Source organism: Molossus molossus, unplaced genomic scaffold (genome assembly GCF_014108415.1).
Source record: "Molossus molossus isolate mMolMol1 unplaced genomic scaffold, mMolMol1.p scaffold_m16_p_11, whole genome shotgun sequence".
NCBI classification, from domain to species: Eukaryota; Metazoa; Chordata; class Mammalia; order Chiroptera; family Molossidae; genus Molossus; species Molossus molossus.
Genome location: NW_023425346.1, coordinates 9,317,586 through 9,340,685, shown reverse-complemented (window position 1 = coordinate 9,340,685; position 23,100 = coordinate 9,317,586). Strand labels below are relative to the sequence as shown.

The 23,100-nt window shown below is 55.9% G+C and overlaps 1 protein-coding gene across 1 annotated transcript; it reads left to right on the top strand.

Moving 5' to 3' along the window:
* The first annotated feature begins 17,021 nt into the window (after nt 1-17,021).
* On the top strand, nt 17,022-21,049 carry INHBB (inhibin subunit beta B). Its single transcript, XM_036254749.1, has 2 exons — nt 17,022-17,469; nt 19,869-21,049. Exons 1-2 carry the CDS (start codon nt 17,022-17,024, stop codon nt 20,642-20,644), a joined length of 1,224 nt encoding a protein of 407 aa, XP_036110642.1. The 3' UTR covers nt 20,645-21,049.
* Nucleotides 21,050-23,100: the final 2,051 nt, after the last annotated feature.

Below are 23,100 nucleotides of genomic sequence, written 5' to 3'. Positions count from 1 at the left end.
TGGCAGGCAGGGGATGATCATTCTGGAACCTTCTTTGTGTTGGTCCAGGGACCTGCTCTGCACCCCTCAATTATATTTTAGTATCTATCTATACTCTTTCACACCACAATTACTAAAACATTGCTAATTAGGTTACACACACACGCACACACACACACACCCAGCTTAACAATGGTAGAAAACGCCAGATTCCAGCTGACGAGAAGCCAGCGGCCCAGCCTCTCCTCCAGCTGAACAGAGGGCCCCATTATGCTGGAATATTATTTTCTCATGGTTTGGAACCATTACATCAGCCTTGATGTAATAACATTGTTTAACTCCAGAGCTGTATTTATTTTGGTTTGGAGTTCAGATAGTTGAGCCGTTAGCCCAGGATTGAGCAAATCCGGGACAAAGCCATTCAAGTTTAAAAAGAACCATTTTGCCAACCCCCCCTCCTTGAAAACACACCACCAGATGTCAGATGTATTTTCATCATATGCAAAAGTGCCGATGGGTTTGGGGGGTGACTTTATTTTTGCTGAGGTGACTGGCCAGCACAGTAGTGACCAGGGGTGCCGGCTGTGTAAATGTCCCAAGCCGCAGGGGCCTGGGACGTCACAGCATCTTGTCTGGGACAGACAGGCCCGCTCATCCTCCCTGCTCTACCTTCTGCGGAGGTCAGCCGGCCTGAGCCAAGTGCCCAGCTGCTGCCAGGCTCAGGGACACACCACTCACGTTCGTGTCTGAGCCCGGGGCCAGGTCTCCAGAACGGAGCGCTCAGTGTCCCGGAGGTTTACTGGGGGTTTCTGTTTCCTTCTGAGCCCAGGCCTTGGGGGTGCACACAGGTGGAGGGGGCCTGACATCGGGGTGGCGATCTCTCCTCTCTCGGAATGCAAACGGACAGGGACCACTGAGGCGGGGCGACAGGTGCACGGGCTCATTGTACTGGTCTCTCTGTTCTTGCCTGCGCTTCAGAAGTCCTGCAAATGAGTTAGAAATACATTAAAATCTCGGTCCTAGTGACCTTCGGGGAGCCACTTTCTTGCTCTGACACTGTGGGGAGGGCAGAGCAGACACTGAGGAGCGGGTAGGGTTGGTAGGGTGGGAGGAGCAGAGTCCCGGATCACACGTCCCACCTGTGGCCCGGGGTGGAGCGTGTGTGAGTGTGCCTGGTGTTAGAGGAGTGTCGGGGTGCAGGTTGAAAGCGAACGGGCTCCTGCTGAAGCTAGACGTGCTCGCTGGGAGTCTCTCAGAGGGATGCTGTGGGTCTCCGGGGCACGCGGCAGAGCCGACTGAACCACTGGCCTGTCTGTGACCTCTGGGGGGCTGGCTGGGAGCTGACAGGCCTTGTGCCACCTCCCGTCGCGCGAGGGGCCCAGCAGCCTTGAAGCACCTCTGCCCTGCTGCAGAGGGAAAGGCAGCGCGGACTCCCGCAGCTCGGCTCACGGCCGCACCGCCCAGCCCGCATCAGGGTCCGCGTTAAAGCCTCCGTGCCCCGCGTCCCTTCCTAATTTCATCAGGACCTTTGGGAGTGGGATCGCTGGACTCTCCCAGTTAGAGCCAGGCTGAGAACCCCGGTCTGCCCACCTGCCTGCCGGGCCGGCTGCTGGCTTCCGTGTCGCTGGGCACCCCCTGCAGGCTGCAGGAGCGGCTCCTTCGTCGCTTGTGTTCAGTTGCATTAGAGTCACCCCAAATAAATGCAGATCGAGTGTCACAACCTGGGTTTACCATGTGTCCGACACGTCCATGACGACACTGGAGCAGGAACCGCTGTCCGCCCAGGCTGCTGTGCGGAGGACGTCACCGCGGGCTGAGGGGGACAGGAGGGTGTGGAGGCTGGCGCTTTCTCCTCGTGGACTTTAAACTCAATGGAACAAATCCACGTGGCAGGGCACACTGGGACACATACGTGGGCAGATTTCTAAACAGAGGCGCCGCTGAGGCAGTGTCATGAAAGCGTCACTCCTTGTCACTGCATTGAAAGACGAAGGTGCACGACCCACCGTGTTTGACAACGGCAGAGCGAATTCTAGGGCCAAGGGACCACCTTCCTCCTCCTCCGCTGCTGCATGTAGGGGTCGTGACAGTTCTCTCTCGGTTCTTGCCTGTATTGGAGAATTTCTACAAGCAAGTGAAGACAAAATAAGCCCTGGCCCTGTCATCTCCTCTAATGCCCAGGGAGAGGGGAACAGGGCAGGTACCAGAAGGAGAGTTTAGAAGCCCAAGGAAATGCAGGTGATTGTGGGGTATTGACTCTCTAGCACCTGGTCATCTCTCCAATTCAGGGGGACCCGGTTTAAAGCCAGAGGAGACAAGAGGGGTCAAAGTTCTCTATGCCCCGGAAGAACTGAGATGATGCAGGTGACTGTCCCGGCACCGGGACCTGTGGCCCTGAATTGACCCCTATGACCCCAAGGAGAGTCTCTGGTGGGGCTCTGACCCGTGAGACCCAAGCCACCTCCGTGGAAATCTTGCAGAGCAGGTGCGGAGCCTCCTGTCATCTGGAATGATGCTGGCCCTGGGCTGGAAGGTGGGGGAGCACTTCCGGTGACCTGTCCCCTCTAGCTCCATCTGTTTGCATTCTCCCACAGCAACATGACCCCGCTGGGAAGACTCTCCCAGATGGTTCATTTCTCATCAACTACACTTTCCAAGTCCCTCCTCCCCTCTACTGAAACGGCTCTGGGATCGAATCAGTTGGCTGACAACCACCTGCTGTCAAATTCGGGCGGATGGGTGCCCTCACCGAGCCCTTGGCTGGCGCCCCTCCGTCCGCCGCGCGGGCCCGGCCTCTCCTTCGCTGACTCTCCCACCTCTCAGACCAAAGCCGCCCGGCTCGTCCTCGGCCCTCTTGTCCTCGCCATCGACACCCTCTCACGCGGTGAACTCATTTCGCCCTGGCTTTCAATACCGTCAATATGCTGGGGGTGCCCCTGTCTGTTTGACCCCTGCCCTGGACCCCAGACTGACTCCAGCTCCCTGTAGGGGTGCCCAATGGGTCCCTCAAAATCAGTACATTCAAGCAAAACGTTTTCTTGTTCTGCTCCCCTCCTCATCTCTCCCCCTCCACAGACGGCAGCCCGTCTCCTTGGTTGCTCAGTCCCAACCTGGGATCCATGCTCCGAGGCCTCGCTTCCCTTCACGGGACGCATGCAATCCGTCGTCTTGTCAGCCCATCTCTCAAACGGGGGACACGTCCAGCCACCTGTCGCCACCTGTGCTACTGAAACGCCACCCAGCCACCACCATCTCTCCCCTGGATTATTTCAACAGCGCCTGACCCAGGCCCTGCGCCCCGTCCCATCTCATACTCTGCCCATGGCCAGGCTCACTGAGCGGATCAGATCACGGCAACGCTCGACAAATCCCTCTAAAACCTTCCCACTGCACTTCAAACAAAACCCAGCTTCCTTGCCATGCCCTTTGGCCCACACAATATTTATTTTCCATTTCTAACTTTCTGATTGAACCCTTGTTTTATTTGGAACAGTGCAGCACTCAGCTAAGTGTCTGTATCTCCCAGCCTCCGTTACATGTAGGGGTGGCCAATGAGGTAAACAGAGGTGTTGAGTGGGGCTTTGGGAATTATCTATCTATCTATCTATCTATCTATCTATCTATCTATCTATCTATCTATCATCATCATCTATCTATCTATCATCTATCTATCTATCATCTATCTATCTATCTATTTATCTATCTATCATCATCTATCTATCTATTTATCATCTATCTATCATCTATCTATCTATCTATCTATCTATCTATCTATCTATCATCTATCTATTTATTGTTTTTGCAAAAAAATGAAACTAGACCACCAACTTACACCATACACAAGAATAAACTCAAAATAGATAAAAGACTTAAATGTAAGTTGTGAAACAATAAAAATCCTAGAGGAAAATATAGGCAGCAAAATCTCAGACATCTCACAAAGCCAAATTTTCACCGATGCATCACCTAGGGCAAGAGAAACAAAGGAAAAAATAAACAAATGAGATTACAGCAGACTAAAATGCCTCTGCACAGCAAAATAAACCAGCACCAAAATGAAAAGAGAACCCACTGTTTGAAAGAACATATTTACCAATGATATATCAGATAAGGGGTTAATTTCCAAAATATATAGAGTACTCATATAACTCAACAAAAGGAAGATAAACAATGCAATGGAAAAATGGGCAAAGGACCTGAATAGACACCTCTCCAAAGAGGACATACAAATGGCCAAGAGACATATGAAAAAATGCTCAATATCACTAATCATCAGAGAGATGAAAATTAAAATGACTATGAGGTATCACCTCACACCTGTCAGAATGGCTGCCATCAATAAATCATCAAACAACAAGTGCTGGTGAGGGTGTGGAGAAAAGGGGACCCTGGTACACTGCTGGTGGGAATGCAGACTGGTGCAGCCACTATGGAAAACAATATGGTGTTACCTCAAAAAATTAAAAATTGAACTGCCATTTGACCCAGTGATCCCATTTCTAGGAATATATCCTAAGAGGCCTGAAACACCAATCAGAAAGAATATATATACCCCTATGTTCACAGCAGCACTATCTACAATCGCTAAGATCTGGAAACAGCCCAAATGTCCATCAGTAGACGAATGGATAAAAAAGCTGTGGTACATATACACAATGGAGTACTATGCAGCTGTAAGAAAGAAAGATCTCTTACCCTTTGAGACTACTTGGAGGGACCTGGAAAGTATTATCCTAAGCAAAATAAGCCAGTCAGAGAAAGACAAGTACCACATAGTCTCACTTATTTGTGGAACATAAGGAACAAAATAAGCTGACGAACAAAACAGATCCAGAGTCATGGAAGCAGGGAACAAGCTGACAAACTTCAGAGGGATGGGGAAGGGAGACGGGAAGAGGTAAACCAAAGAACCGATGTGTACATATGCACAGCCAATGGACACAGACAACCGTGCAGTGACGGTGGGTGTGGTGGTGCAGGGGCGTGGAGGGGTGGGAGCGGGAAAGAGGGTGTCAGTGGGGGTCAAAAGGAGGGATATCTGTAATACTCTCAAGAATAAAGATACATTAAAAAAAAATATCCTTTTCACAAGCTGGCTCAGCTAAAAGGATACAAGATTTTGTTCTTCCACTTTCTTTTTTCTCACCACTTGAAACAGAGGTTTGGTGGCTGGTGCTGTAGCAGCCACCTTATGCTTGTGGAGCAGTCTTGACGTGGAAACTTCATGTTAAGAAAGATAAGGGAGCATGAGTTTCTGATGACCACACAGCCCTCACACCAGGCTTGGAATTCCGAATTTTGAGCTTCCCATGTAAGCAATACCTTGTGTTAGCCACTGAGGCCACCTCTGAGGCTAAGGGTAGAACTTACAGAGCTTTCCCATGATCCCATCACAGCGGTGCTCGCTGTTCCTCACACATGCTGAGCTTAGCCCCACCTTGGAGCCCCAGGTCCCGGAGACTGCCCCATCGTATCCTCCGGTCACCTCCTTGGAGAGGCCTTTCCTGACGTGTGTAGCCCTGACCTGCAGCTTTCCATTCATGTCTTTTTAAAGAATTCATAGGACTTTTCACTCTTTGCAATTATTTGCTTTTTAAGACATCTGTATTTTAAAGACATCTGTTTCACCCTTAGCTGGCGAGTTCTATGAGGACAGAGATTTGACTCTCTTGTTCACTGCCTGTCTCCTGGGCCTGGAGTATGTTAGGTACTTAGTAAGGATTTGGAAAATGAATGAGTGGAATGAGATGGCTTTGCAGGGTTTTGTAGACATTTCTCTTGGGTGTTGCCATGCGTCCCAGAATCCCGTCCCCCCCGTGTTTGAAAATAGCTCAGCGAACACCATGGCCGCTGGGCACAGTGACAGCTGTGAAGACACGGAGACAGCGTGGATCCCGTCCTCCAGATGCTCATGGGTGGGCAGGCAGACCGTGAGCCCAGGGGCGGGGGGAGTGGACGTGCTGTGGTGGCCCCTGTGCAGGCCACCAGGACTGCACCCGGGACACACAACAGGTCCTCTGGCTTGAACACAGGCAGGGCTGGTTGGGAGTTTCGCAGGGGCAGTGGGGCTGGGCCCAGTGTGCCCAGAGTAGAGCGTTTTCCTGGTGGACAAGGCTGAGGGGGAGGGTGGGCTAGGGGCATAGATCAAGATATCAAGGGGCGGGGCCTGCAGCACGACGAACCTCCCAGTTTGCAGGGACTGTCTGGTTTTACCAGGGAAAGTTCCACTCAGTCCCAGGAAAGCCAGGATGATTGTTACCCCTGAGCGATGCGTGGCCCGTCAGGGTCACTGGAGTGGCTCTCAGTGGCTGGGCTGAGGCCAGGGTCTCTAACGAAAGCTGGGGGATGGTGGGGCTAGATGAGATGCCCCGAGGTATCAGAGGGTTTCGAACAGCGGAGATCACTGCAAAGGCCAGGGGGCAGGAGTGGGAGCGTAGGAAAGAGTTAACGTTTACTAACTGAAGAACGGCTCCTCCTGCTGGGACATGCTGCAGCTGAGCTCCACCGTCTCCAGGCCGTGCCTGCTGCCCCACAGCACTGGGGACGGGCGCCTGCCCCAGGCTCCTGAGCCGTCACTCTCGAGTATGTCGTCCACAGGGCACCCCCACCTCCCACCCCTTTCTGAGGATGGAGGCGCGAGGCAGTCCTCGGAGGGCCCCCTGGCTTCTCAGCCACTCCTGGGGACCCTCTGATGGAGAAAAGGCTGCTCCCTCTCCCTGTCCATTTTCTCGATGTTTCCAGGCAAGTCATCCCAGGGCAACGGGGGTAGGGTGGGGTGGGGTGGGGGGACATTTTCTTTCCGTGGCCATGGGGTGCAGGAGAACATGTGTGCGGAGACAAGTGTGCAGCTGTCTGGCCCCACTGCCAGCGCAAAGGACCGTGTCTAATATCCAACGTGTCCAGGGGACATGGCCAGTGCCGACACCTGCCATTCTTTCTCCCTTTCTCATCCAACCACAAACTCCTGTAAATTCTGCCTTCTGAGTCTCTCCTGAAGTCAGTAGTACATTTTTATAGGGAAGAAAAGGGCCGCCCTGGCCGGTTTTGCTCAGCGGTTAGAGCATCGGCACTCGGACCAATGAGTCGAGGGTTCGATTCCAGTCAAGGGTACATACCTTGGTTGCGATTCATTCCCAGCTGACTGGGGTCGTGCGGGAGGCAGCCACTCGATGTGTCCCTCTCACATCGATGTCTCTCTTTCTTCCTCTTTCCCCTTCCTACTCTATCTGAACAAAAATGGAAAAATATCCTCAGGTGAGGATGTTAAAAAAGAGCCTTAATATTCTTCCCCTTGCTCTTAATCTTACTGGCAAAAGTGTCCTGAGAAGGGTCACCATGTCCCTGTGTTTTGGTGCCTTTGTCATATGTCTACACACACACCACCACCCCTAGTGGTACCTCCACACTTCAACTTACACCTAAACAGACATGTACACAGATCCAAGCACACACATCCAACACATACACTTCAACTTACACTTACGCTGACACTCACCAATACAAACACTGATAGCACACTCAAAACACACTCTTCCAACACACAACACACATGGACCCACACCAACACGCACACACACACACACACACACACACCCAGTCCTTTGGATTAAGTTCTTTCATTGACCTTGTCAAGCCCAATATCATCCCGTGTGCACCAATTTATGGGCCAGGTTTCGTCTGGGTCCCCGTTTCCACCTTGCAGTCTAAGAGACCCCAGGGACCGGGCCGTGTCCCTGCGCTTAGGTTGCAGGGGCTGGCCGCAGAGCTTCCCACTGTGCTGGCCTCTACTCGGCTGTCCCGGCGGCCCCTCTGCAGAGTCCGCCCCCGCCCTGCAGCTCTGCACCCCGCTGGCCTGGATCAGCGGGAGCAGTGACCTTTGCTTCCTCCTGTGTCCCCTTTCCCTGGGCAGTTTGCACCTTCAGAGGCCACTCACCTCCCTCCCCAGGCTGCTAACAGCAGTGCCCGTGCAGACCTCCTGCTGGGACCACCTGCTGCCCTGGACACTTGCTCTCCCTGCTCCGGTAGGGCCTCTGGCTGTGCGACTCCACCCACCCTGGCTTTCTTCCTTCTCCCCGGCTTCTTCTTCTGCCTGTTCCCCTCCAGCTGGCCGTCCCTCTCAGCAGTGAGTCTCCTTGATCAGTTAACACTAGGTTTCACTGCATATAACAGAATCCCCAAAATGACTTGGCTTCAGCTCCCTAGGGTTTCTTCTGCCACGTAAGAACAGAGCAGAGAAAGTAGCTCAGGGCTGGTGTGAGCTAGTGTGGCTCTGGGAAGTCCCGTGACCGGCTGCGGTCTCTCTGGTCTGCCATCCTGCATGCGCTCGGAGTCTGCTGTCTGGAAGGCCCTGGACTGAAGCCCTCCTCGGCCCTGACCGTCTCTGCCCTCCCTCCTCCAGGGTCCCTGCAGCCCTCAGCCCACTCCAAGCTGTCCTCCAAGCTCCCCTCTTCCCGCCACCCTCTGCAAATCCCACAGTGCTGGGCGCTCCTGACACCACACCGCCTTTCTGCTGTTGAGTTCTTGCCCCGGGGGGCCTGGCCCTCTCTGCTAACTGAGCCGCAGGCAGGACAGCGCACCGTCCGGCCACTGCCTGCTACAGTGTTCTGTTCCCACCAGGCCCTCTGTCCAAATGCACTGCGCGTGGATAAAAGAATACTCTTTGAACAACAAACGGAGGCATCGGGAAGGCTGCAGGTGATGCTGAGGGGCTCTGAACCCAGAATATGCCCATGTGGCTGCAGAGGGTTAGTTGTCCCCAGTATGTGCATGATCAGTGTGTGGTCCTGGTCTACCTTCAGTAAGAGAGGGTTCTCGGTTAGCTACGCGCAGGTAAATGACACTGTGAGCTCAGATACACAGGGTCATAAACGGATTTCATAATTTTGTGTATCCTTAGCCTCTTGACTAGTAAACATCAGTGGATGACTGTTTCAGTACCTGTGTCCCTGATAAAGGCCACAGTATTGGCAAATTATTTTATTTATTTTTAAATCCTCAAGTGAGGATATTTTTATTTTATTTATCTTCAGATAGAGTGGGAGAGAAGGAGAGAGAGGGAGAGAGAAACATCTACGTGAGAGAGAAACATTGACTGGTTGCCTCCCGCATGACCCCAACCAGGGCCAGGACGAACGGCAACCAAGGAACATGCCCTTAACTGGAATCGAACCCACAACTGTTTGGCCTGCGGGCTGACGCTCTAACCACTGAACCAAACAGGCCAGGGCAAATCTTTTATTTTTAATCCATTTTTTCACTCTGTTTTTTCTGTTTTGTAGTTCCTCACCCTGAAGGTGCTTGTTGCTTATGTATCTATCTTCATATCTTCACCCTTTTCTTTTTGGAAAGGTTTTTCCACCTTTTAAGAGAAAAATCCTTAAATCTCTGGTTTGAGACCAGCGTGCATGAAAACCCTCTGGGCAGACAGGCCCTGCTGGTGGCCGGAGCCCCCAGGCTGCTGCCCGTTAGCCTGGGCTCTGCTCATGGTTCTACTGGCCAGGCTGATGGGGAGCACCTGGGAAGCCTTACCGACTTGAGAAGGAGTGCACACACTCTCTCCCTCTCCCTTCCTCTCTCTCTAAAATTCAATTTGAATAAAAGCCAGTGCACAACGGGTATTTGTCCTCCAATAGGCCAGAACTGAAACACTTTACCCCTTCACAGTGGGGTCTCCCAATTAGATGTAAATACATTTATTCACTAAACAAAAATTGGATCCTTCTCTTTTCCTTCGTCTCTTTTTCCCCCTCCAGCATTTCAGCCCATAATCTAATGTATGGATAAAGGCCTGCCGGAGCCCGGAGCCTGGGACACTGGGCCGAGTAGGTGCATGACAAATACCTCCTTTCTGGGATTAACACCTTACTCACAGGGCCTGGGGCCTGGGGGTGGGGGACACTGAAGGATGAGGGACATGAGGGAGGGAGGAGGGACCACAGAGCAGTGGAAATAGTGTGCCCAGGGCGCTGCCCCAGGCTGCCTTGGGGACTGGCCAGAGAGGGCTGAAAATTGAGAGGCCTTGAAATTAACACAGCCCTAGGAGCCAATCAATAGGCCTGGGCTGTGGGGGAGAGCAAGCTGGTAATGGCTCTGGGGTTTTTTCTTCTACAACCACAGTGATTCCCCCTGCAGAGTTCCCTTCAATGGCAACACAGAGACCCGTTTACTGACTGTGGAAATTCAATTAGAGTTTTATGTAAGGAAGGGGGAGCTTTAGTAGATCATAATGTCACCATGGCTGTTTCTGAGCTACGTTACTGTGGGAGTCTCCAGGACTGATCTGTAGGGACAGAGGGGACACAGGTACACTGGGGAACGCATGGGGGATGGACGTCCTCAGCTTTCATATATGTAAATGGACCGACATTCATGGATTTTGTTTACAAAGTAAAAAGGATATCTTGTCAATAATTTTCTTGCCTGTTTCGTGATGACCCAGTCACACAGTAGCACCTAAGAAATGCTGCCTTGGGGTAGCTGGGCACTTTTCCTTGCTGGTGGCTCATTGGGGAGCAGGTCACCTCTCATCCTCCCACTCAGATGTGGAGGTCAGTTCTGAAGTTCAAGGGCGGCTGAGGACCATGGAATGCGATTCAAGGGGATTTTGGTGCTTGGACCCAGGTGTTCCCAAAGTGGACACAGTTGCATTTAGAGAGTCAAAGCAAAGCAACCTTCAAAATGCTCCACTTTTCCTTTGTTAGATGCAAAATAACCAGTTCACTCGGTACTCGCCACACATGGGCATCTCCGGGCCTCGTACAGGACCACTCATCACAGAAATGGGGTGGAGGGTCCTCAACTCTTCCTGTTCAGCCCTCCCACCTCCTAGCAGCTGCCCAGGCCTGGCGCCGGAAGGGAGGAGTGCCACCCTCCCCCTCCTGTGCTCCTCACTGCTACCCTTATCTCTGGCCTTCAGCTCCTCCCTGACGGCTGGGTCTCTCAGCTGCTGCCAATGTCCCCCTAAAACACTCTTGCAAGGGGCCACATGCCCTCCTGGCCTGAACAGCCCTCTGGCCTGACAAGGTCCCTTCTGGCCTAGCGACCCTGGACTTGCCTTACTCCTCACCCAGACCACGTTCTCACCACGCATGCTCCTCTCCCGGAGGGCCTTTCTCTCCCATGCCCGCCTGGAAAATGCCTGCTCATGCTTCAGGGCTGAGTTCCAGTCCTCTGCCTCCTTCGAGCCTCCTGGCAGATGCAGGTGTTCCTTGCTCCCAGTGGACCGCATGGTCCCAGCGAGCTCCTGAGCCTTGTCTGTGTGTGTACTGGTCTCCCCAGTCGACGGGGAGAGTGACAGTATAAGGGTCAGGGACTTTGCTATATGCACTGCTCCATCCCCAGCAGCTAGTTCAGTGCGGATACTGAATGCACGGGAAGGGACTCTGCGAGGAACACTTGCTGATTAGCAATCTGAAGTGGGACACTAACCACTAACCAGAAGCTGTATTTAGTGTCTTTATGTTTCTAGAAAATAAACCAGCTTGGACAGGCATCCCTATGGGGCCTGCTGTTGAAATATTTCCTGAATCTTCAAAACATGTTAAGTCCTACTCCTGCGGAGCCTCCGGTACCCCTGAACCAGCCCTCACTCGGTGAGGTGGAGGAGGGTCTCCCAGGTCCTCAGCTAGCCTCCACCTGGCACCTTGGTCCTACTGGGAATGGAGCCAGGATGGCCATGATTTGTATGGTTCTTGCTAACAAACAATAGATTTTAGGGGCTCGGGAAATGAGGGACTCAACTCAGAAGAACCACTAGATGAGAAGCCCTACAAGGGCTTGGGTGAAGCCTAGTTTAGGAATAGTATGTGAACGTGAGGAGTGCGACATGCCTGTAGCAGCACGATACACCCAGGGGGAGGCTGGAGGGGAGCACCCATGGCAGCCTGCTGTGTGCAACTCAGAAGTCTGCATCTGAACCCCAGGCCCACTGACCAAGTTGCACCAGGGTGCTTCAGCTCCTTCGTCTGTTATGTGCTGACTGACTTCAGTTTAGAAGCACTCCCTGAGTAGGTACCATGCCGGGCTGGGCAGCTTCAGATGAATAGCATAGATGGTCTCAGGGCTGGAGCTCAGGAGTTCAGAGATGACAGGCTTCCTTGCTGAGGCCTCGGAAGACTTAAGGATGTGAGGGCTGTTGGGGTCCTTGAAAGATGGGCACCATCCCGCTGCCCTGGTGAGAAATACACTGTCTTATTAAAAAAAACCCTCCCATGACCACGGACTTGCCTCTGTGACCTCACAGAAATGCCTTGGGACATCCTGAGGGGGTTCTGCTTTGGTGCCTGGATTCTTTTTTTAATTTTTTTTTCCTTTATTGATTTTAGAGAGAGGAAGTGAGAAGGAGAGATAAAAACATTGATGAGAAATAACATCGATTGGCTGCCTCCTGCATGCCCCCCACTAGGGATCTGGCCCATAACCTGGGCATGTGCCCTGACTGGGAATCAAACTGGTGACCTCTCGGTGCATGGGTCGACGCTCAGCCAGAGCCACACCGGCTGGGCTGGTGCCTGGATTCTTACAGCTTGGCCCTTGCCCCTTGTGGCCTCCTTGGCTGGATCCTGCTTCACACCTGACTCCAGGTTTGTTCCTTTCCTGTGCCTTGGGCTGCCAGGTGGGTAGGACATCTCATCCGGTCTGGTACAAAGCTCCTTCCATTCAGACAGTGAACCGTCTGGAGAGGCATGATGGGTGATGCTGACCGACAACAGCAGCTCTGGGCCAGTGGTCCAAAGTGAACACCAGGTCCCTGAGCCCAGCCAACTCTGCCAAACAGGCTGTGAGTGCCCAATGGTATGAGAAGGGCTCTCTTTACCCCACACTCTGCAGAGGCCATGTGGCCAGGAACTGTACCTGAGTTCTCAATTATTTTAGCAAACGAGGTTCATTTTTATAGTTTGCTTTGTTGCTTTGGACGTTTTCACTGTCCTCAAATTGGCACTTATCTATGGGTTATGCCAAAAAAACTTGTAAGAGCAAGTGCTCCGAGCTCCCCAAGGAAGCTCTCTCCATGGTCCATGCGCCCATATCCACAATGTTACGTTTCTTCCTACCATCCCCAGTGGGCCCGTGTTCCTTGATGGTGGCAGGGAGCTAGCATTGCGTGTGGGTGGCCTGGCCCTGTAGCCTGTGTATAGGGTGTTGGCTACAGCATTGACGCGCATTACTGTATTCAAAACTGACAGGTGCAGTCACATCCCTGGCTGAGAGTGAAGGCTGAGGTCACCGGGACAAGGAGAACTGAGCCCAGTGCTAAATGAAGCTTCGAAGCAACAGGAACAGGTCCTTGCCCCTCAGTAGGGGGTGGGGGCTACCCCCATCAAAGCACAAGGTGATCTGGAAGAACTCAATTTACACCCTTAGCTCCCACAGGCGGGGGGATCAGCAGAGGGCGGGATAATCTCAGCTTCTCGAGCAGATGGTTTCTGACTACCGCTTGACCCAGTTCCCTCCCAGCATATGACCGGCAGTGGGGCTGACAGCTCCTTCACCAGGGGAGCAAAATGTGGACCCTCCTCTCAGCCTCCTCTTCCCTCCTTCTTCCAACCAGGATGTGGTGGCTTTTGCCTCTCCCCAGCGCCAGGTCAATGGACAGGATGTCCCCAAAGGCAAGGTGCCCTTCTCCCTTCCCCCAGCCCTGTCTAGCCCAGGTGGAACTCACAGTAGGAAGTATTACAACTAGGCAGGCAAGGCCTGCTGCTGGGAGGGCTTGTGCTGGGGAGTGAGGGGTGTTAAATCCTTTACTGGCTTAATGACTTCTCTCGTTCATTCATTTAATCAATCACCCAATGGAGCATTTGCGCAATAGCTCCCCAGAACTTCTGCCAGGTCTGGCATCAGGCAGGGCCCACAAGACCTGGCTACTGTCCTCCGGGAACTGAGGCCCCTGCAGGAGACAGGCAGGTGGAGATAAAAGCCAGGCCCTGGGCTGAGGGGCCTAGCCTGACAAATAACCATGCAGGGCACAAGACAGCCATGACAGGTTTCACCAAGGAGGAGACACTGGGCTGAGTCTTTAAGACAGAATTTGCCAAGTAGCTGATGGCTGTGGCGATGGAAAGGCAGAGGACCAGAGCATGTGTGCCTGGTGGGAGATACGAGCAAGACTGCAGAGGCGGGTCCAGCCTGGCTCAGGGCCACTGGCTGCCCAGGAAGCAGAAGCCTCCTTCCTGCCCTGGGATCACAGGCTCTAGGACAGGGTAAGGGGTGGACACCGGAGGGCACAGAGTGCTGTGTGTTTGGGAGCCGTAGAGAACTGGGCTCTGGAGAAATCCCTAAGCAGGCAGAAGGGCTGCCACCTCGGGACCCTCCTGGGCCCTTGCTTCTTTGGCCTGCGGGTTGGTAAACCCGGACGCGGCTAGCCCCGCGGGAGCGGCCTGGCATCTTCGGTCATTTCCTCTGGTTGGGAGGGAGGGGGCGCTCGGCCTCCAGATTTGCCAGCCTCGGCGGGGCTTCGGTCCAGGCTGAGCTCCACAGCAGCAAGGCTGTCCTGGGAAGCCCGTGATGGGGGTTGCGGGGGTAGGGACCCTGAACTGGAGGCCACGCTCTTCCTTGGTGGTCCTGGGGTGAATAATATTCTAGGGAAGCCCAAATGACCTCCCACCTCACTTCAGCCTGGACGTCCTATCTGCTTGGGGCGTGGCCACGGTGGGTCGGGGGTCTGGACGAGGGAGGGGAGAGGGCAGGGCCCTGTTCCTGGCTAGGGCGCTACGCCCGGTGATCAATGTCTTGCTGCTCCACACCCAGTGGGGGCGTAAGGAGGCGCAGAGGAACGGATTGCACTTGGGGGTCTGGACGGCTTCGGGAGTTCGGTTTCCAGTGACAGCGCCTCTTGTCTGGCGGCCCCAAACCGGCGGCCTTGGAATCACAGTTGCTTGGGTCCTGTGAGGAGCTTGGCCCAGTTTCCTTCCTTGGGGCTCCCAAGCAGCCCGTGTGATATAGGTGTTATTCCACCCCCCCCCACACACTTACAGATGAGGACATGGAGACTAGAGAGGGCGAAAGCTGTACCCAAGGTCACTCCTACAAAGATGGCAATGGCTGAGCCTCGACTGGAACCCGGGCTTGTCTGGGGCCGAGGTTTGCCAGATGGGGGATGGGATGCGTGGTGGTGGTGTTGGATCCCCGCACAATCGAGGAGTTCCTTGGGGCGCAAACCGGTGGAAGCAGCGGCCGGCCAGGCCTCCAGCGGCCGCCACCTCCCCTGGCCCTCCAGCCTGCAGGTCCCCCGCCTCGCCCGAGCACCAGCGGCCCGGCGTGTCTGCGAGGGCTGTGCACTGCAGCCCGGGAGCGCCAGCCACCGACGGCGCCAGCCCGCGGCCCCGAACCCGCCTCGCCAGGCCCGCGAGGGAGCACCCCGGGAGGGCCACGGGCGGCCGCGGCCGCGGGAGCTGCCTCTTCTGGTCCAAGGGCGGCGGTAGCGACGAGGGCAGGGCCTGCGCGGCCGAGGGGCGGGGGCAAGCGCTGGGATCCGGGGCCCAGATACCGTCGGTGCCGCCCGCCGCCCAGCGGGGCGAGGGTCCGGGGTGCCCACGTGGTGGGAAAGTTTCGAGACAGCAAAAGTGGCTGGGTATTGCAGGGGTGGGGGGAAGGGAGAGGGCCAGCTCCCCCTCCTTCTCGCTCAGGCAGAAAGGAAAAAATCGGAGGGAAACGGGGTGGGCGGGGGTGGGGGGTGTGGGAAGCCGGCAACACCGACCTGAACAGATTCCGCCTCTTCCCCCCCACCCCCCCGCCGGGAAGCCGGAGCGGGGAGGCACCGGCAGCCTCCTCCCGCATGGCCAGGGCGAGACTCGCTTCCCCACCCCCCCGCTTTTTTTTTTTTTTTTTTTTTTGCCAACGTCTATCTCAACGCGCGCGCACTTACGGAGATTGTGCGGCTTTTTTCCCCTTGGGAGAAAAAGCGAGGAGAGTAAAAGAAGAGAGGGCAAAGAGAAGAACTCCTCTCCGGCGGGCTCCGCACTCTGTCGCGGCCGGGCGCGGGGACGCGGCTGCCACCGCCCGCTCTCGGCCGGCCCTGCGGCGTGTGCCAGCGGGAGAGCAGCGAGAGCACCGGCGCCGGGGACGTTGCGAGACTTTTCGGCGCTCGAGCCGACACCGCCGCGGCCGCGGGAGACACCAGAGCCGGGGGCGAGAAGGGCCCTGCCTCTGCCTCTGCTCTGCCTCGCCTTCCGCGCGGAGCCCCGCGCCCGCCGGCCCGCGCAGGCAGGCGGAGGGAGGGAGGAGAAGTGAGGAGGCGGGCGGAGCTGAGGCCCGGCGAAGCGGCAGCGGCCGGCCCGCCCGCCGGCGGATGGATGCGGCGCCCCGGGAGCCTGGAAACAACTTTGCCGTGTGACGCGCCGGGAGGACTGCAGGGCCCGCGGCCGGGGGTTCCGCGTCGCCTCTGAGCGGACCCGCGGTCCCCGGCGCCACCCGCACTGCGCTCGCTCCGCTCTGCCGCCCGCCGGCCCGCGGCGAGGACGACACGCCCGTTGCTGCCACCGGCGGCTCTTCCTCCGTGCGAGGCGGCGAGAGCGAGGCGCTCAGGTGCGAGTGCGGGGCCCCGCCGCAGAGTCCGCCGCAGCGCCGCGCCCGCTCCGCTCCGGGGGCTCCGGCGTCTCCGCTTCCGTCTCGGCCAAGTTGCGTCGACCGGCCCTTTCGCCACCTTCCCCGCCCCGCGGCCAAGCCGCCGCTGCCGCCGCTTTCGCTTCACCCGAGCGGGGACTGCGGGGCCCCGACGCGGAGAGGATGGGGAGAAGGCTGCAGATCCCGAGGCGCCCCGAGACGCCCGGCCGGCAGTGACCCTCCGGCTCCCGCCTCGCCTCGCTCGCCTCTCGGGCCCCCGCGGCCCTCAGCGCCCCTTCCCCGCCGCGCGGAAACCCCGCGGCCCGGACGGCCCCCTCCCCCTGAGAGCCGGCGGCGGCCCTCCCGGCAGGCGGGCGGAGGCCCGGGCGGGCGCGGGCGGGGGCGGGGCGGGGCGGCGCGCCCGGAGCCCGGAGCCCGGAGCCCGGCCCTGCGCTCGGCTCGGCTCGCCTCGCGGCGGGCGCCCTCGTCGCCAGCGGCGCACCATGGACGGGCTGCCCTGTTGGGCGCTGAGGGCCGCCTGCTTTCTGCTGTTGGCGGCCGGCTGGCTGGGGCCCGAGGCCTGGGGCTCGCCCACGCCCCCGCCTTCGCCCGCCGCGCCGCCGCCGCCCCCACCGCCCGGGGCTCCGGGCGGCTCGCAGGACACCTGCACGTCGTGCGGCGGCTTCCGGCGGCCGGAGGAGCTGGGCCGGGTGGACGGCGACTTCCTGGAGGCGGTCAAGCGGCACATCTTGAACCGCCTGCAGATGCGGGGCCGGCCCAACATCACGCACGCTGTGCCCAAGGCCGCCATGGTCACGGCTCTGCGAAAGCTGCACGCGGGCAAGGTGCGCGAGGACGGCCGTGTGGAGATCCCGCACCTCGACGGCCACGCCAGCCCGGGCGCCGACGGCCAGGAGCGCGTCTCCGAGATCATCAGCTTCGCGGAGACAGGTGGGTCGGTTCTGCCGGCGGCTAGCGGTGGCCCTCGATCCCTCCCCCCCGGCCCGCTCTGGCCGCCGCAGCCAGCGCGCCCTCCCGTACCCGGACCCCCGCCCGGCCGCTGGCCCCCCGCCCTGCGCCCTGCGCTCCGGTTGCCGTCTCCTCAACCCAGGGGAGGGATCCCGTCCTGCTCCCCGCACCCCCGCCGGGAACACCTTGCCCTCCACTCCTGCTCTCGGGAATCTGGGCCCCGCGCCTCTGGGCACGCGTCTCCCTCCCAGCAGATGCGTGCGGCCCTTGGTGATTGCTTAATGTTTTTGTTTCCCACGACTGGAGTGTAGGCTTAGCAGTGTGGCCGGAGATGTGTGTGCTTGTTGATACCCGTGGGCCGGAGGAGCGTGTGTGTGTGTGTGTGTGTGCGCGCGCGCCTGCCTGCGTGAGAGGCCCCAGGGCTGCTTCCATCACCGGGCGGCGTGGGCTTGCCAGGATTGCTGAAGCCTCACTAGGGAGAGCTAGGCAACCTCTCTTCCGATTGTGTGGGCACCGGAATCGGGCGGAAGGCAAGCTTCTCAACAGGTCCCATCATTTACGCAGAGAAAGACGCGGCTCAGGGACAGCCCCATGTCTTTGGGCTCCCCTGGCAGCAGTCTGAGAGCCACAGAGTTTGTAGTTAACAAAGGGTAGGAGTTCTTTCTGGAATTTTCCTCTGGCCTTGGATTGCAAATTTCTGCCACTGTCTAAATATAAAAATCAAGATAGAAAAAATATTATTTCCGAACTTTAAAAGAAGGGGGAAAATGTGCTCGCGTTGAAATGCTTCAAGTGTTTTTGACTCCGCTGTCCTTTTCAGGACTTCAATGAGCCAGGCTGGCTTTTGTGCCTGGGGCTCAGTCCCACTTATGCAGAGGGGACTATGGAGTAGGTCTCAGAGAGGGGAGCCCTGGTATGGTCAGGGTGGGGGTGGGCAGGGAGCCTAGGGTGGGAGAACGGTTGTGTCCCCAGGCTGCAAATGACTCCCCCCCCCCCCCAACCCAGGCAGCAGGCAGACAGGGCTGGTGCTGCCCAGGGATGAAAAGGGATGAAAAGTTTTGCATGGCCGGGTGTGGAGAAAAGCAGAGACAATCGGGGCTGGTCTGTGCTTAGAAAGAAACGCATTGCTGTTTTAGCTGTCCAACCGAGTGGGGAATCTCGACATGCAATTAGAGAGCTTGGATTAAAAGGTGCTTTGGGGCCCAGAGTAGAAATGTGATTCTGGAAGGTCGAGGAGGCCTTTTGGTCCCCGTGGCACAAAATGACAGCGGGGGCTGTTATATTTCTGGTCCGTTTCGTGGAGCCAGCTCTTTGACTTATAAATAACAGATTCAGGTCACAGGCAGCTGGTCCAAGACCAGCTTTTAAGGCTGCACTTTCCCCCATTTCAAAGTCAGATGTCAGTGTCATAGAGGAGCCAGGCGAGGCCTGAGGAGGGGCTGTGGGGCGGGGGAGGCACTGGTGGGAGATTTGATAAAGCCAGCCGTGGACATACAGTTGCTGTATTTGTTCTTCCTGGAAAAAGAAAAAAAGTAGAGGTTGTCAGAGAGAAGAGTTGCTGAAATGTAGGATGAGAGGAGTCATCTCTGGGTTGGCATGGGCTCTCTTCTTATTGAGCTGAGTCGTTGAGAAAACGAACAAGCCAGTTCCCCCTTTCCTTGGAGATGGTGAATGTGCCATTAACGGGGAGCCCGGGGCTCGTCAAAGGGGTGGACCTCAAGTTTCAAGGCTGAATGTCCTGTCCCTTGGAACTAACTACTTGGAAATGAGGGCTGCACTTTGCAGTCTACAAAGCACACTTGCCTGTGTCAGATATGAGCAGGGCTAGCTTGTTTGCAGTGGAGGTCCTGTGGGGGTTGGACCAGCTCCTGCTTAGGTAAACACTGGAAGGAGGCAGTAGGTGGCTCGGCTGGATTTTGCAATGCCCTAAGTTAACCAAAAAAAACAAAACAAAAAAACCCCACTTGACTAAAACAACCCATCCCCACATCTTTGGTGTGATCCTGGTTTTGTTTTTTAGATTTCACAGATACCCATAACAACTTGTTAAGATCTTGGCCTCCTGACAAGTTCCTCTGTGGAGCTTTGAGGCCTGACAGCCTGTCTCCAGGGAGCCCTGGCCTGGGAGAGGTGAGGCAGGATTTTATAGGCCTGGACCGTTCAACTCCAACCTGGTCCACGTTTCTCAATGGGAAATGATTTTCTCTGCCTCTCCCAGGTTATAGTCAGAGGCTTTGGCCCCAGGAACAGTATTTCTGGTCAGTAACGTCTTCCAGCTGCGCAGCGAGTTAGCATTCCAGCATCATGCAGCAGAGTCTGTTTCCCCCATTGCCTCGTGTTCTCCTTGAATTAACTTGGCCTGCTCTCCCGCTTCTCCGCAGATGGCCTCGCCTCCTCCCGGGTCCGCCTCTACTTCTTCATCTCCAATGAAGGCAACCAGAACCTGTTTGTGGTTCAGGCCAGCCTGTGGCTTTACCTGAAGCTGCTGCCCTATGTCCTGGAGAAGGGCAATCGGCGAAAGGTGCGGGTCAAGGTGTACTACCAGGAGCAGGGCCACGGAGACCGGTGGAATGTGGTAGAGAAGAAGGTAGACCTCAAGCGCAGCGGCTGGCACACCTTCCCGCTCACGGAGGCCATCCAGGCTCTCTTTGAGCGGGGCGAGCGGCGACTCAACCTGGATGTGCAGTGCGATGGCTGCCAGGAGCTGGCTGTGGTGCCCGTGTTCGTGGACCCCGGCGAGGAGTCGCACCGGCCCTTCGTGGTCGTGCAGGCAAGGCTGGGTGACAGCAGGCACCGCATCCGCAAGCGGGGCCTGGAGTGTGATGGCCGGACCAACCTCTGTTGCAGGCAACAGTTCTTCATTGACTTCCGCCTCATCGGCTGGAACGACTGGATCATCGCGCCCACTGGCTACTACGGGAACTACTGTGAGGGCAGCTGCCCGGCCTACCTGGCGGGGGTCCCAGGCTCAGCCTCCTCCTTCCACACGGCTGTGGTGAACCAGTACCGCATGCGGGGCCTGAATCCCGGCACAGTGAACTCCTGCTGCATCCCTACCAAGCTGAGCACCATGTCTATGCTTTACTTCGACGACGAGTACAACATCGTCAAGCGGGACGTGCCCAACATGATCGTGGAGGAATGTGGCTGTGCCTGACTCGGCAGGGCTGTGGCCGTGGGGCGCCAGGACAGTCCCGGATGGGCGTCTTGCAGCCCCGACGGGAAGGGGGTGTGTGGTGAGCTAAGTGCTGTTGTTCAGTTGGGCTGCCCAGAAGGTGCCAGGGTGAAGCCTGAAATATTTTTCCACTTCTTCATCCAGCAATCAGTCAAAAGCAGAGCAAGAACCCTCAACTGACATGAAATACTTTAAAATGCACACGTAGACACGCACAGCCAGACGCATCCTGCCACCCACACAGCAGCCTCCAGGATACCAGCAAATGGATGCGGTGACAAATGGCAGCTTAGCTACAAATGCCTGTCAGTTGGAGAGAATGGGGTGAGCAGCCACCATTCCCACCAGCTGGCCCGACCACTCTGAATTGCGCCTTCGGAGCACACATAAAAGCACAAAGACAGAAACACACACACACACACACACACACACACACACACACACAGCTCTAGCAGAGAGCACAGGAACCCAGAGCCACGGAGAGGAAAGCAGATGCGGGGGAGGGGGAGTGCGCGGGCAGGCAGAGGGGCTGCGTGGCCCCCTTTGCTTGTGCAAGGCCCTGTGCCTCAGCCTCTCCTGGTTCAAGCTTGTCTGCTTCCTCCCCTGCCTGGATCCCTCCTGCTGCAGGACCAGGGGAGCCTGCCCTTTCCCTCCCAGAGAGGGAAGGAGCCCCAGAAAGCACACAACCTGCCAGAGACCGTGGAGCAGTGGCAGTGACCCTTTGACTGTTGCCGGGGTCCCTGGCGTGACTTATATGTGTGTTTGTTTGGGGGGTGGGAGGGAGGGAGCGGAGAAGGGTCTTAATTTGATGCTTTAACTGATCGCTAGCAGTTGACAGGTCATTCATTCCAGTTGTATAATTGAAAAGGGACTTTTCTACCAGTTATGATCTTTTAAGGTAAAATCTGGATTGTTCTAAATGGGGAAAAAAAGTTGCCATCTGTGCCCTTCACTGGCGATATTCCTCTAGGACTGGTTGGGGAGGGGTGGAAATGACCCCTAGGCAAAAGGATGAGCCCAGAGGAGGAGATGGTGGGTGGAGGCATTCTGGGAATGCAGGGTGGTGGTGGTGGGGGTGCCCCCTCAGCAGGGGGCAAGGGAGGGGGAACAGTTTAGCTGGTCTTAGAGAGAGGGAAGGCTTTCCGCTGCTTTGCAGAAGTTGCCAGTGTGGGCCCTGGCCACTGGGGCTGGCGTGGACGTGGCCCCCGCCCGCTCTCTGCCCGCAGCCCCCCTAGCACGTGCAGACCTGCCAGAACGCACACGATACAGCACTTGCCCATCTGCGTGTGTCCAGAAGTGGCCCTTGGCAGAGCACTGACCTCGCTCACCCCAAGGTGACCAAGTACCACGTGAACTATGCAATTTAAAGGGTTGACCCACACTAGACAAACTGGACTTGTACGACTCTTTTTATATTTTTTATACTTGAAATGAAATCCTTTGCTTCTTTTTAAAGCGAATGATTGCTTTTAATGTTTGCACTGATTTAGTTGCATGATTAGTCAGAAACTGCCATTTGAAAAAAGAAGTTATTTTTATAGCAGCAAAAAAAAAAAACAAAAACAGTTAAATGTATTATACATAATTTTGGAACCAAAGAGGCCAACAGATCAGTTTTAATTTTTATTAGATGGTGAGGCCGTCGTGTATGAGGTAGACGTTGAGAACGATCCCTTGAGTGGCCTGCCAGCGTTTCAGGGTATAAATGGATTTTGTTTATTCAGTTTGGTGAGTCTTTTCTATCCTCACACACCCAGAAGCTAGAGTAAAAATGACGATGGTAGAAAGCAGGTGTGTATTTTTAAATCCCCATCTTTATGTTTATTTAATAAAGCTCCCCTTAGGTTCTGTTTCATAATAATTTAAAACCAAACAATTTTCCCATAGACTTGCTGTTAAAGTATTTTACATTTGTGTACAGTTTAAGAAAATAAAAGATTGAGTGCCACGGGCTTCCTGCCTTGTGTGATGTCTGGAGGTGGGGGCTGGGAGGCGGGTGAGTCCAGGTGCCCAGCTTGGATGCCCGTTGCCGGTGGCTCACTCCCGGTGCTCCGAGTCCTTGTTCGGGCACTGTGTCAGTCAGAGAGTCTAGGAAAAGTGGCAGGACATCAGAATGAAGGACAACTAGAAAATTCATGGATTACACCCTTGTTTACCCTTCTAGTCTCAAGACTAGTTATGTTTCACCAATATTGCATCTATCTTGTGAAAGTGCCAGTTAAGCCCCCACCCCTGGAAGGACATGAAAAACCTGGGAGACTGCAGCCCACTGACTTCCATGCCCACCTTCGTTTACTGACCAGAACCAGAGGAGACATAGCCTGGGGTAGGAGAACAGACAGACAAGGCGGAGGGCATGCTAATTGTCCTCTGCTGTGGGGGTTGTAACGTGGTAGGTGGTGTGCGTGGGGTGGTGGTAGTCCAATTGCAACGGCAGG